The 13,287-nt window shown below is 40.3% G+C and overlaps 1 protein-coding gene across 2 annotated transcripts; it reads left to right on the top strand.

Annotated features, from left to right (window-relative positions):
• Positions 1-2,353: 2,353 nt before the first annotated feature.
• LOC103282534 (ras and Rab interactor 1) lies at positions 2,354-10,100 on the top strand. Of its 2 annotated transcripts, none has more exons than XM_008125239.3 (6): positions 2,354-2,777; positions 7,275-7,455; positions 8,087-8,201; positions 8,492-8,564; positions 9,024-9,115; positions 9,215-10,100. In XM_008125239.3, the coding sequence occupies exons 2-6, from the start codon at positions 7,276-7,278 to the stop codon at positions 9,691-9,693; spliced, it is 939 nt and encodes a 312-aa protein (XP_008123446.3). In that variant the 5' UTR covers positions 2,354-2,777; position 7,275; the 3' UTR covers positions 9,694-10,100. The 2 variants fall into 2 exon arrangements, with proteins under 2 accessions (XP_008123446.3, XP_062821130.1); XM_062965060.1 differs by lacking the exon at positions 2,354-2,777 and adding an exon at positions 5,659-5,945.
• Positions 10,101-13,287: the final 3,187 nt, after the last annotated feature.

Below are 13,287 nucleotides of genomic sequence, written 5' to 3'. Positions count from 1 at the left end.
AACATAATTGATGTTTAATAGGCTTTTCCTTAATTTCTCATTATCCAATATATTCGCTTATCCTGGCCCATTTACGTTGGATAAGCGAGACTCTACTGTATATATTATTTTTTCACTATCTTTCTCTTGTTTTTTCCCCACTTCTGTTTTTCCCGACACTTCTGCCTTACTATCCCTGAACAAATGTTTTCCTCACTTTCGCTGTATCTATCATTTATAACTAGCTGTGCCCAGCCACGCGTTGCTGTGGCCTATGGGAATCCTTTGTTGGCCAGGTTGAATAGCAGTGAATAGCCTTGCAGCCTCAAAGCCTGGCCGCTTTCTACCTTGCGGAATCCTTGGTCGGTCAGTTTGAGTAGCAATTAATAGTCTCGGTGTGGCAGGTATGAATGCTGCAATTAGGCACCTTGATTAGCATGTAATGGCTTTGTTGGGAGGTGTTAGCTGGCCCTGATTGTTTCCTTTCTGGAATTCCCAATTTCCCTGCTTTCAGAGTGTTGCTCTTTATTTATTTACCGTCCTGGTTTTAGAGATTATATTGTTCTGTATTATTCTACCACAGTAATTCTTTCATATTATATTTATAACCTTATATGATCTGCTTAGAAGTGGATGAGGCCCCTTCTACACAGCTGTATAAAATCCACACTGAAGTGGATTATATGTCAGTGTGGAGTCAAGATAATCCAGTTCAAAACAGATAATATAAGATTATAAATGGGTTATATAGCTGTGTGGAAGGGCCTTGGGTCTACACTGCCATATAATCCAGTGCAAATTAGATAATCTGTGGAAGAAGCCTAAGTGAGGCCTAAATCTGCCTGTCCCCTGGGCTGAGTGGGTTGCTAGAAGACCAAGTGGGCGGAGCTTAGCCTTCTAACTGGCACCAATTGGATAAAAACAATTATTCCTCTCCCTCTAATTAGGACTTTATTTTTCTTTTCTTTTTTGTTGTATCAACCTAGAGGCGTGGATGATGGGTTGTGTTGTCAAATTTCGAGGTTGGGGGGCCTGTAGTTTTGTTGTTTTGTCGGTCGCCGGGATGCCATCACTCTTTTATATATATAGATTATTTTTTCACTATCTCTGTCTTGTTTTTTCCGACACTTCTGCCTTACTATCCCCGAACAAATGTTTTCCTTGCTTTCGCTGTCTCTATCATTTATTTTATATATATATATATATATATACAGTAGAATCTCACTAATCCAAGCTAAACGGGCCGGCAGAAGCTTGGATAAGTGAATATCTTGGATTATAAGGACTGATCAAGGAAAAGCCTATTAAGCATCAAATTAGGTAATGATTTTACAAATTAAGCACCAAAACTTCATGTTATATAACAAATTTGACAGAAAAAGTAGTTCAATACGCAGTAATGTTATGTTGTAATTACTGTATTTATGAATTTAGCACCAAAATATCATGATATATTGAAAACATTGACTACAAAAATGGCTTGGATTATCCAGAGGCTTGGATAAGCGAGGCTTGGATAAGTGAGACTCTACTGTATATAAAAGAGTGATGGCATCACAGCGACCCACAAAACAACAAAACTACAGGCCCCATAACCTCGAAATTTGACAACACAACCCATCATCCACGCCTCTAGGTTGATACAACAAAAAGAAAAGAAAAATAAAGTCCTAATTAGAGAGAGAGGAATAATTGCTTTTATCCAATTGGTGCCAGTTAGAAGGCTAAGCTCCTCCAACTTGGTCTCCTAGCAACCCAATAAAAAAATAAAAAACACTAAAAAATTGATACAATAAAATATTATAATAACAGAAAATAACTCAAAATAATACAAGAAAATAATAAAATATAATAAATAAAAATATAACTTACAATAAAATTAATTTTAAAAATGCAAATAACGTCAAATAAAAATTACACAACAATTTTTAACCAATACCACCACCACTTTGCCACAGCAACGCGTGGCCGGGCACAGATATATATATATATATATATATATATATATATATATATATAGATATAGATATATATATATATGTGTGTGTGTGTGTGTGTGTGTGTGTGTGTGTGTGTGTGTATATATATATATATATATATATTTATTTTAAAAACATATATATATGTTTTTAATATATATATATTAAAAACAAATAAACACACACTGCAAAGCAGTTAAGTTGCACTTCCTGAGACTTCAAAAGAGGAAGGTGACCAAGGAAGATGCCAGTAGGTTGCAATAAAATTGTGAGTCGCTTGCGGGTTTTTTTCATATCATCTTCATCATCATCATCTTCATATCGTCGCCTTCATATCTTCATCATCATCATCGTCATCATCAGATTTATTTATATCTGCTTTGTGTGGTTTTCGTCTTGCATTTTATGTCAAATGTGCTTCGATTTGTATCGTATTCTATTTCTACGCTGTGTGTGCATTTGCGGGGGCAAGAGAGGATGCGTGCCATAGGCGTGGGCGAAACGTCAGGAGAGAATGCTTCTGGAGACCTTCTCTGGCTGGGTGCTGTCCAGCAGCTCTTTCTTGAAGGATTGCCAGCTGGGAGGCACTCTGCCCATGCTCAGAGACCCCCTAGAGACCCCCGAAAAACAACATCAGCAAGCAAGCCTTGCAGATCCAGCCCTGCCCCTTGGATGCCAGCCCAGGCGTGTTCGGGCAGCCCAGGCGTGTCAATCACACGGGTGGCAGAGCAGAAGAAGAGGAGGAGGGAGAAGAACACAACGAGGAGGAAACTGAGCCCGGCAGGCAGAGCAGAGAACCACGCTGCCCGCCCGGGAAAGGTGGGTGGGCAGCGATATTTCATATTTTTATATTTTTATTGGCGCCGTGAAAAGCCTGGCTGGTTTCCTTGTGGGCAGCCGAGAGGAAGGCAGTGCCTGTCCAAGGGGCATCTGCACTGCGGAATTAGCACAGATTTGGCACTGCTTGGCTCAAGGTTTAAAGAGCGCTGGCTGGGGTTCGCTTTCAGGTCTTCGGAGCTTGGTTTTGGGGCCAGTTTTGGGGTCTTTGGGGCTACTTTTCAGCCTTAAGAGTTAATGTTGGGGTTTGGTGTTTATTTTGGGGCTAGTTTTGGGGTCTTTGGGGCTTGGTTTGCGGTCTTGGGGCCAGTTTTGGGGTCTTTGGGGCTAGTTTCGAGCCTCAAGGGTTTATTTTGGGGCTAGTTTAGGGGTTTATTTTGGGGCTAGTTTAGGGGTTTATTTTGGGGCTAGTTTAGGGGTTTATTTTGGGGCTAGTTTAGGGGTTTATTTTGGGGCTAGTTTAGGGGTTTATTTTGGGGCTAGTTTAGGGGTTTATTTTGGGGCTAGTTTAGGGGTTTATTTTGGGGCTAGTTTCGAGCCTCAAGGGTTTATTTTGGGGCTAGTTTAGGGGTTTATTTTGGGGCTAGTTTAGGGGTCTTTGGGGCTAGTTTCGAGCCTCAAGGGTTAATTTTGGGGTTTATTTTTGGGCTTGCTTTGGGGTCTTTGGGGCTACTTTTAAGCCTTAAGAGTTAATGTTGGAATCTTCGGGGCTTGTTTTGTGGTCTTTGGGGCCAGTTTAGGGGGTCTGGGGTTTATTTTGGGACCAGTTTTGGGGTCTTTGGAGTTACGTTTTGGGTCTTTGGGGCTGCTTTTGAGCCTTCCTGCCTGGCAGGATCAGACTGGATGGCCCAAAATAAACCCCAAAGACCCCAGAATTAACCCTTGAGGCTCAAAAGTAGCCCCAAAGACCCCGAAACGTAACTCCAAAGACCCAATGCAAGCCCTAAAGAAGACCCCAAAACCGGTCCTAAAGACCCCAAAACAAGCCGCAAAGATCCCAACATTAACTCTCAAGGCTCAAAACTAGCCCCAAAGACCCCAAAATAAACCCCAAAGACCCCAAATTTAACCCTTAAGACTCAAAAGTAGCCCTGTCATCATCTTTGATAATAATAATGATAACCTTATCTGGAGGTTTCCAAGCAGAGCTGGATGTCCATCTGTCTAGACCAGGGGTCCCCAAACTTTTTAATCCGAGGGTCCACAATCCTTCAGACTGTTGAGGGGCCGAATTATCATTTGAAAAAAAAAACGAACAAATTCCTATGCACACTGCACATGTCTTATTTGTAGTGCAAAACAACAACAACAATAACAATGAAAGAACAATACAATATTTAAAAATGAAAACAATTTTAACCAACATAAACCTATCAGGATTTCAATGGAAAGTGTGGACCTGCTTCTGACCATTGAGATAGTCAAGTTAATTAGGGTTGTTGTTGTTGTTGTTGTTGTTGTTGTTGTTGTTGTGTGCCTTCAAGTCATGTCAAACTTTGGGCGAGCCTGAGTCTAAAATTATTCATTTATTTATTTACTACATTTATATCCCGCCCTTCTCATCCCGAAGGGGACTCAGAGCAGCTGTATGTACATACAATATATTATATTATTAGCATAGCACAATATTAGCATTATATATTATTATACATTGAACTAATATTACACTATACTGTAGTATTATATCTATATATATAAAAGAGTGATGGCATCACGGCGACCCACAAAACAACAAAACTACAGGCCCCCCAACCTCGAAATTTGACAACACAACCCATCATCCACGCCTCTAGGTTGATACAACAAAAAGAAAAGAAAAATAAAGTCCTAATTAGAGAGAGAGGAATAATTGCTTTTATCCAATTGCTGCCAGTTAGAAGGCTAAGCTCCGCCCATTTGGTCTCCTAGCAACCCAATCTATATATATAAAAGAGTGATGGCATCACGGCGACCCACAAAACAACAAAACAACAGGCCCCCCAACCTCGAAATTTGACAACATAACCCATCATCCACGCCTCTAGGTTGATACAACAAAAAGAAAAGAAAAATAAAGTCCTAATTAGCGAGAGAGGAATAATTGCTTTTATCCAATTGCTGCCAGTTAGAAGGCTAAGCTCCTCCAACTTGGTCTCCTAGCAACCCAATAAAAAATAATAAAAAAACACTAAAAAATTAATACAATAAAATACTATAATAACAGAAAATAACTAAAAATAATACAAGAAAATAATACAATATAATAAATAAAAATATAACTTACAATAAAATTAATAAAAATGCAAATAAAGTCAAATAAAAATTACACAACAATTTTTAACCAATACCACCACCACTTTGCCACAGCAACGCGTGGCCGGGCACAGCTAGTGTAATATATAACATATAATTTAATATTATTATATGGTATTATTATTATTATATTGTATAACATTATAATATTTTATCAATTTTATATGTATATATAATATATTATATTATAAAATGGAGGGTTGGGGCCAGGTAAATGACCTTGGAGGGCCGCATCCGGCCCCCGGGCCTTAGTTTGGGGACCCCTGGTCTAGAGGCTTTGATGGTGCTTTCGATGGCCCCCAGAGGCCATCTAGTCCAGCCCCTTTTTCTCAGTCTCTGCCTTTGGAGCTCAGCCTGTTCTTTCCTCCAGATTGCATGTGTCTGATTCACCCTTTTTCTCGCCTCCCACGCACTCTTTTTGGAACAAATGCTCGTGTGTTTTTCGAAATAATCATACGTTGCAGAAACCTGGCAAGGGCCGCTTTGATCTTTCGCAAATCTCTAGCCATGGGGTTGCTCTGCTCCTGGGCACTGATTATTCCGTGGCTTTATATAAGCACAATTTCAGGCTCCACGCTATGACATCCGTGGAGTTGTCGTTCAGCAGAACAGACCTTCGGCAAACTACAACTTCCAGGATCCCGTAGCATTGAGCCATGGCAGTTCAAGTGGAGTCCGAACGCATTTGTTGTAGTGGTGATACCGCCTAGGACTGTTTAGGATTCCAAAGAAAAAGGGTCCATCTACTTGGAAATTGCATTATAGGGTCAGTGTAGACTCACTGACAACAACAACAACAACAACAACAACAACAACAACAACAAGGTGGCTCGAGGCAGAGCTTTACTACATTATATGGTCAGTGTCAGTCTTATGAGGTCTTCTAGATGGACTTTGAAGGTCTCTTTGCTTAGCTACGGCCTTATGGGACCATCTAGATGGCTTTTGGAGGCCACTTTCCTTACCTAGATGGTCTTTGAAGGTCTCTTTGCTTAGCTACGGCCTTATGAGACCATCTAGACGGCTTTTGGAGGTCTCTTTGCTTACCTATGGTCTTATGAAACCATCTAGATGGTCTTTGAAGGTCTCTTTCCTTACCTATGGTATAAGTCCATCTGGATGGTCTTTGGAGGTCTCTTTGCTTAGCTACGGGCTTATGAAACCGTCTAGATGGTGTTTGGAGGTCTCTTTGCTTACCTATGGTCTTATGAAACCATCTAGATGGTGTTTGGAGGTCTCTTTGCTTACCTATGGTCTTATGAAACCGTCTAGATGGTGTTTGGAGGTCTCTTTGCTTACCTATGGTCTTATGAAACCATCTAGATGGTGTTTGGAGGTCTCTTTGCTTACCTATGGTCTTATGAAACCGTCTAGATGGTGTTTGGAGGTCTCTTTGCTTACCTATGGTCTTATGAAACCATCTAGATGGTGTTTGGAGGTCACTTTCCTTACCTATGGTCTTATGAAACCATCTAGATGGTGTTTGGAGGTCACTTTCCTTACCTATGGTCCTGTGAGACCGTCTAGATGGTGTTTGGAGGTCTCTTTGCTTACCTATGGTCTTATGAAACCATCTAGATGGTGTTTGGAGGTCTCTTTGCTTACCTATGGTCTTATGAAACCATCTAGATGGTCTTTTAAGGTCTCTTTGCTTTTAAGGTCTCTTTGCCTTATGAGACCATCTGGATGGCTTTTGGAGGTCACTTTCCGTACCTATGGTCCTATGAGATGTTCTAGATGGCCTTTGAGGGTCCCTTTCCTTACCTATGGTCTTATAAGTCCATCTAGATGGTCTTTGGAGGTCTCTTTGTTTACCTATGGTCTTATGTTAGGGTTGACCTGAGTCTGAAACAACTTGAAGGCACAACAATCCTAATTTTGGACTATTTCATCCTAGCCCCCCACTTTAAAAGTTTGAGGACCCCTGGTCTAGACTCATATGTGTAATAATATTGTGGCTTGAGGCAGGGCTGTACTACATGATATGGTCAGTGCCGACTCATATAAGACCGCTCACTACACTATATAGACAGCATAGATTCATTATGCTTAAAAATAATAATAATAATAATAATAATAATAATAATAATAATAATAACAACAACAATGTGGTCCATTACTACATTATGATGGTCAAGGCCAACTCTTATAATGCAATTTACAAGGCGACTTCTTCTCCTTTTCTAGGATGACCCGCAACCCCATTTACGACGACCCCGAGCCCTACGCCAACCCCCATCTCGGGGTCCCGTCGTCCCCCCGGAAGATCAGCCTCGTGGGCCGACTGCGGCTGACGCAACCCGTGTGGCTTCAGATGGGTCTCAACTCAGCCGCTGCTCTCCATATTCTGCAACGGGAACCTCCCGGGGTAAAAAAGATTCATTTGCGGGGTTTTATTGCCACGGGATGCTGTGCAACGTTGGGAGTTGTAGTTCCACCAATAATAATAATAATAATAATAATAATAATAATAATCAGAAACTCCTCAAAGCACAGCAGACAAAAAACCAGTACAAGAAAACCGCACTACAAACTAGAGCAGAATCAGTACAAGAAAACCACACTACAAACTAGAGCAGAATCAGTACAAGAAACCCGCACTACAAACTAGAGCAGAATCAGTACAAGAAAACCGCACTACAAACTAGAGCAGAATCGGTACAAGAAACCCGCACTACAAACTAGAGCAGAATCAGTACAAGAAAACCGCACTACAAACTAGAGCAGAATCAGTACAAGAAAACCGCACTACAAACTAGAGCAGAATCAGTACAAGAAAACCGCACTACAAACTAGAGCAGAATCAGTACAAGAAACCCGCACTACAAACTAGAGCGGACAGCTGGCACAACAAAACATATCTATCTTGTTTGCTGTGTCATACAATAATTATGTATGATCTTCTGTAGTGGCGTCAAACTGCGTTAATTGGACAGTGCAGATGCGCCCTTGGTCTCTTGCTGCTGTGAACCTTCCTTGGTGTTTCCTTTTCTTCCCAGACGTTTCTGGTGCGGAGATCCAACGTGCGCGGATGCCAAGTGCTCAGCCTGCGTCTCCCTGACAACTCCGCGCCGGCTTTTGTCACGACTTATCGCTTGCACCAGGAGCGGGCAGGTAGGTGGGAGGAAAGCGGATTCAGAAACATAGATACACCGTATTTACTCGAGTATAAGCCGAGTTTTTCAGCCCTTTTTTAAGACTGAAAAAGCCCCCCCTGGTTGGCTTATATTTGGGTCGGCTTATACTCGAGTATATACAGTAATTTATTCCATAGGCATCCTTAGAAACGACCAGGATTGCCATGAATTGGAAACAAATGATAACGATGGCATGGCATCAGGTAAAGACTTCTGGATGTGAGAATATTTTCCTCATTCACTTGTTATTTTTTCTTCTCCTTTTAGCTGTCTTTTTGGAAGGCTCGGACCTGACTTTCCCCAGCCTCTTGCATCTCATTGCCGCCTATTGCTCCAACCCGTGAGTCCTAACCAATACTTTTTGCACACGAGCAATTAAAACCAGTTACGAGGATGCTTATTATTATTATTATTATTATTATTATTTTATTATGACACAGCAAACAAGGTAGACATGCTGGATTTCGTGTCACAAAATCACAAGTCGACAATGAGTCTCCCTTGAAAATTCCTCTCCTGATGTTGACAAGTCCATAGCTTTCATTTCCAACAAACAGTTCATTTTTCCAGTGCTCCATCATGTTTTCAATGAAGGTGCCAACGTTTTTACATATCCCGATGGCGTCCAGGCACTTGATGATCCAGCTGTGTGGGAGTGTTTCAAAGGACTTTTGGTAGTCAATCCACGTCATGTGAAATTTAGCTTTTCGGCTATTATTATTATTATTATTATGCTTTTAAAAACAATCATGTGGAGCTGATGAGGAACTTCTTCTCCTCCTGGTTGTTGTTCTTCCAGGGACGTCCTTCCGGTGCCTTTGCGCCTCCCGCCGCCCATCTGGGAAGCCCCGTCCTGCCAAAAACTGGAGGCCATCGCCCACTTGGGACTCGGTGAGTGACAGGTCACACTCTCTCGGGAAACGACGGGGTGCCAAACCACATTAACGTGACAGTGTCGTCGGCCAACTTCAACCCTGTTTTCTTTCCTAGAATTTTGGAGTTCGTCTCTGAACACCAAGGAGTCCAACCGACTGGCCCTGATAGAGTCCGACCGACCGGCCCCGACTGACCCCAACAAAGACTCCCCGAAGCTGTCCTATGCACATTCGCAAATGCACGAGGAATCGGGTGCTCGTCGCCAACACTTCAAGAACCACGTCAAGGTGCAGGTCTCCACCGAAGCCGCGAGTCCGTTGTCCCCGCCGGCGGCCCCGCCACCCCCGGTGCCCACCTCGCCTCAGTTTCCCAACCGGCAACCAACGAGTCCTAAGCTTCCACCACGATCACAAGGACTCGCCAAGCTTGAAACGTATCTCGTTCCTCCGAGAAAGGAGAACGAAGCACCAGGACCGGATGGATGTCCTCTGGCTCCCCCGGGGCCACTTCTCCGCCTGAAGGAAGAGAACCCGGGCCACTTTCCCTGGGATTTCCCAGCCCAAGAACGGGCCAAACTGGTCTGCGAATCCTAGAATCCTCGATCACATTTTGCAAGGCTTTTAAACTTTGTTTGTAATTGATATTTACTGTATATACTCCAGGATCCGTCCGTCACTCTCCGAAGGCAGAAGAAAGTCTCGGAAGTTGAATATCGGGCTTATGGGATCACATTTTGCAATGCTTTTTAACTTGGCTTGTAATTGATATTTACTGTATATACTCAAATATAAGCCTAGTTTTTCCGCCCTTTCTTTAAGACTGAAAAAAACTTCCTCGGCTTATACTCAGGCTTATATTTGGATCGGCTTATATTCAAGTATATATGGTATATTTATTATTTTCCTCTATTATTATTGGTATGGTTACATTTATTCTTTTACTCTATTAATCATCATTATTACTGTATATACACGAGTATAAGCCTAGTTTTTCAGCCTTTTTTAGGACTGAAAAAAAAACTCCTCGACTTATACTCGGGTGAGGGTCCTGGTTGGCTTATATTTGGATTGGCTTATACTCAAGTATATATGGTATATTTATTATTTTCCTCTATTATTATTGGTATTGTTACAATTATTATTTTTCTCTATTAATCATTATTATTACTGTATATACACGAGTATAAGCCTAGTTTTTCAGCCCTAAAAAAAAACCTTCTCGGCTTATACTCGGGTGAGGGTTCTGGTTGGCTTATATTCAGGTCGGCTTATACTCAAGTATATATGGTACATTTATTACTTTCCTCTATTATTATTGGTATGGTTACATTTATTATTTTACTCTATTAATTATTATTACATTTATTATTTTAGTCTATTATTGTTGTTACTTTTACATTTATTTTACTCTATTTTTATTATTATGAATACATTTATTATTTTACTCTATTAATTACATTATATTAAAAACATTGACTACAAAAATGCGTTGGATAAACCAGAAACTTGGATAAGCGAGGCTTGGATAAGTGAGATTCTACTGTATTATTATTACATTTATTATTCTACTCTATTTATTATTACATGTATTATTTTACTGTATTTATTATTATTATTATTATTATTATTATTATTATTATTACATGTATTATTTTACTTTATTATTATTAAAATGATACATAAGCACATTTACATTGAAGAAGATGAGAATAATGATTTGATCAGAGTTGAACAGAGACGAATAGTCTTATTTTAAATTTGAGCTTGATGTAAATATTCAAAAACATTTAACCTACTGATGCCTCAATTAATGTAATTTTATTGGTATCTGTTTTTATTTTTGAAATTTACCACCCTCGGCTTATACTGGAGTCAATGTTTTCCCAGTTTTTCTTGTGGTAAAATTAGATGCCTTGGCTTATATTCGGGTCGGCCTATATTCGAGTATATACGGTAATCTTATATCACAGGCAGTCGCCGAGTTACGAGGGAGATGGGTTCTGTAGGTTTGTTCTTAAGTTGAATTTGTATGTATGTAAGTTGGAGGAGGTCCATTTCTTAAGTGCAGCTCCAGCCATATCTATATCATCTATATCTATATGCTTTGGATATATATGTTAGCCATTTCGGGACTCTTTTTAGAGAGACAAAGCTGGATATAAATAAATATTATTGTTATTATTTATTAATATTGTCGCCGTCTGGTTCACATCCGAGATTGATCCATCTTCGACATGGTCTCCCTTTAGATATCAAAAGATAACTATTATGTCAATTTATAGAATCCTAGAGTTGGAAGGGAACCCCAAAGGCCATCTAGTCCATTCTGCCAGGCAAGAAGACACCATCAAAGCCCTCCGGACAGATGGCCATGCGGCTGCTGCATCAAAACTCTGGAAATCCCAGTAACCAAAGGCACTTCAAGTTGAACAATCAAACAAATTTTTATTTTCACAAAGTCCTTGGCAGACTTGGACGAACTATAAACTTTGTAGAATGGGAACAAATTTGGAAAAAAAAAATAATTAAATACACTTACGCCTGGGATTTAAAAGAAAATTGGTTAAAACTTTTCCACAGGTGGTATAGGACACCGAAGAAGTTGGGTGTTGTGTATAAAAAATATCCGAACAATTGTTGGAAATGCAAGTCCCAAGAAGGTACATTTTACCATCTTTGGTGGTCATGTCCAAGAATACAAAAATTTTGGAGGGAAAAAATTCACGAAGAAACCCAAAAAAATCCTAAATAAAAAATTTCCTACGAAACCCGAATCTTACTTATTAGGAATATTGGATACATCATTTAATTGGGAATTAAATGAAGATAAATTATTTACCTATATAACAATGGCGGCTAGGATAGTCCTGGCTAAAAAATGGAAATTAGAACAAATTCCGGAATTAGAACTTTGGTTGGAGAAGTTGGAAGAAATAAGAGATATGGATCAATTACCTATTAATATGAAAGAAACAAGAGGTAAACCCGTGAAGAAGACTAATTGGGAAAAAGGAATAGATAAAATAAAAGAAGAACCGGGTCATTAAGGGCAACTTAGTATTCATAAACTGATGTAAAAGGAGGAAGTAATGTTTGTATAAATTTACCCCAATCCCTTTTCCTCCCCTCCCTTTTTTTTATTTAATTCCCTACCCCAAAATTAACTTCATGTTTTCCCTCATGTAACCCTCGCATGTTTTTAAGTTTGTACGTCAGCATCGCTCTAAAAAATTTAATTAAAAAAAATCCTTGGCAGACTTGGCACACATAGTTAAGGTTGCAAATATAAACAGTCAACTTATAAAACCTTGCAGATATTCCTTTCTTGCTTTTCCCCTTTAGTTGCTGGAGATCCTCTTCACCCTAGCCCTGAGCTATCAGAAAGAGCAGGTCTATAGCAATCTAAGCTCAAAGCTAGATGAGTGGCAGAAAAATCCTGAGATATTCTCTGCCCCGGTGCTAAGCTACTATTTTTAGAAAGAGCAGGTCTTTCCCTATCTATGCTCAGCACTGGTTTTAAAGGCAGTTCAATACTTATGATGGCTTTGTCTGGGCTGTCCTGGCTTGGCCACACAAGCACACCTGAGTTCTTTCTTCTTCAGTCTCCAGAACAAAAATATACATTTGCAAACTGCAAGCAGCAAAGACTTGCAAACTGAAAGCAGCAAAGGCCTGCATGCTGGTTGTAAACCTCTGGAAGAAATGCAAACAGATGCTATTCCTACAACTATGAAAAAATGCAAACCAAACCTCTGGGGGATGGAACACTCCTGACAGATGGCCATCCAGCTGCTATATCGGAACCTCCAGGGAAAAAGTCCCCGCTAAACCCGCAAGTCCGTAACTTCCTATTTCTGGTACCAATTTCTCCGTGAACCCGTTGTCTGCCCGGCAACCTTTTAAACCTTGTTGAACTTGTTTGTAAAGTTCCCAGAGAACTTTGGTTCGGAAACCTCTCACCCACAACAAAGGGTTTTTTCCACCATTTCTCCAGCCCAGGCTTTGCTGAGAATAAACCTCCGGAAAAACTTGTCCCGAAGTCAGTAAATAATGCCAAGAAAGGATAGCGAAGGCTTAGATGATGCGGCAACGATTATCCGGAAAGGTACGTCTATTGGGATCCCAATTTGTGGCAGTTTGGAAATGAGTTATGGGATCAGTGCGAACTCATTCAACTGCATCAATTGG

This window comes from Anolis carolinensis, unplaced genomic scaffold (genome assembly GCF_035594765.1).
Source record: "Anolis carolinensis isolate JA03-04 unplaced genomic scaffold, rAnoCar3.1.pri scaffold_14, whole genome shotgun sequence".
In the NCBI taxonomy this organism is placed as follows: Eukaryota; Metazoa; Chordata; class Lepidosauria; order Squamata; family Dactyloidae; genus Anolis; species Anolis carolinensis.
The sequence above is the reverse complement of the archived record's forward strand: the minus strand, read 5'-3'. Positions and strand labels throughout refer to the sequence as shown.

Bases quoted from the DNA above. Each gene is read 5' to 3' on its own strand.
- LOC103282534 (XM_008125239.3), top strand. From the start codon at position 7,276: ATGACCCGCAACCCCATTTACGACGACCCCGAGCCCTACGCCAACCCC. The intron at 7,456-8,086 runs GTAAAAAAGATT...TTTTCTTCCCAG, and splicing joins TGCAACGGGAACCTCCCGGG to ACGTTTCTGGTGCGGAGATC. The intron at 9,116-9,214 runs GTGAGTGACAGG...TTTCTTTCCTAG, and splicing joins CATCGCCCACTTGGGACTCG to AATTTTGGAGTTCGTCTCTG.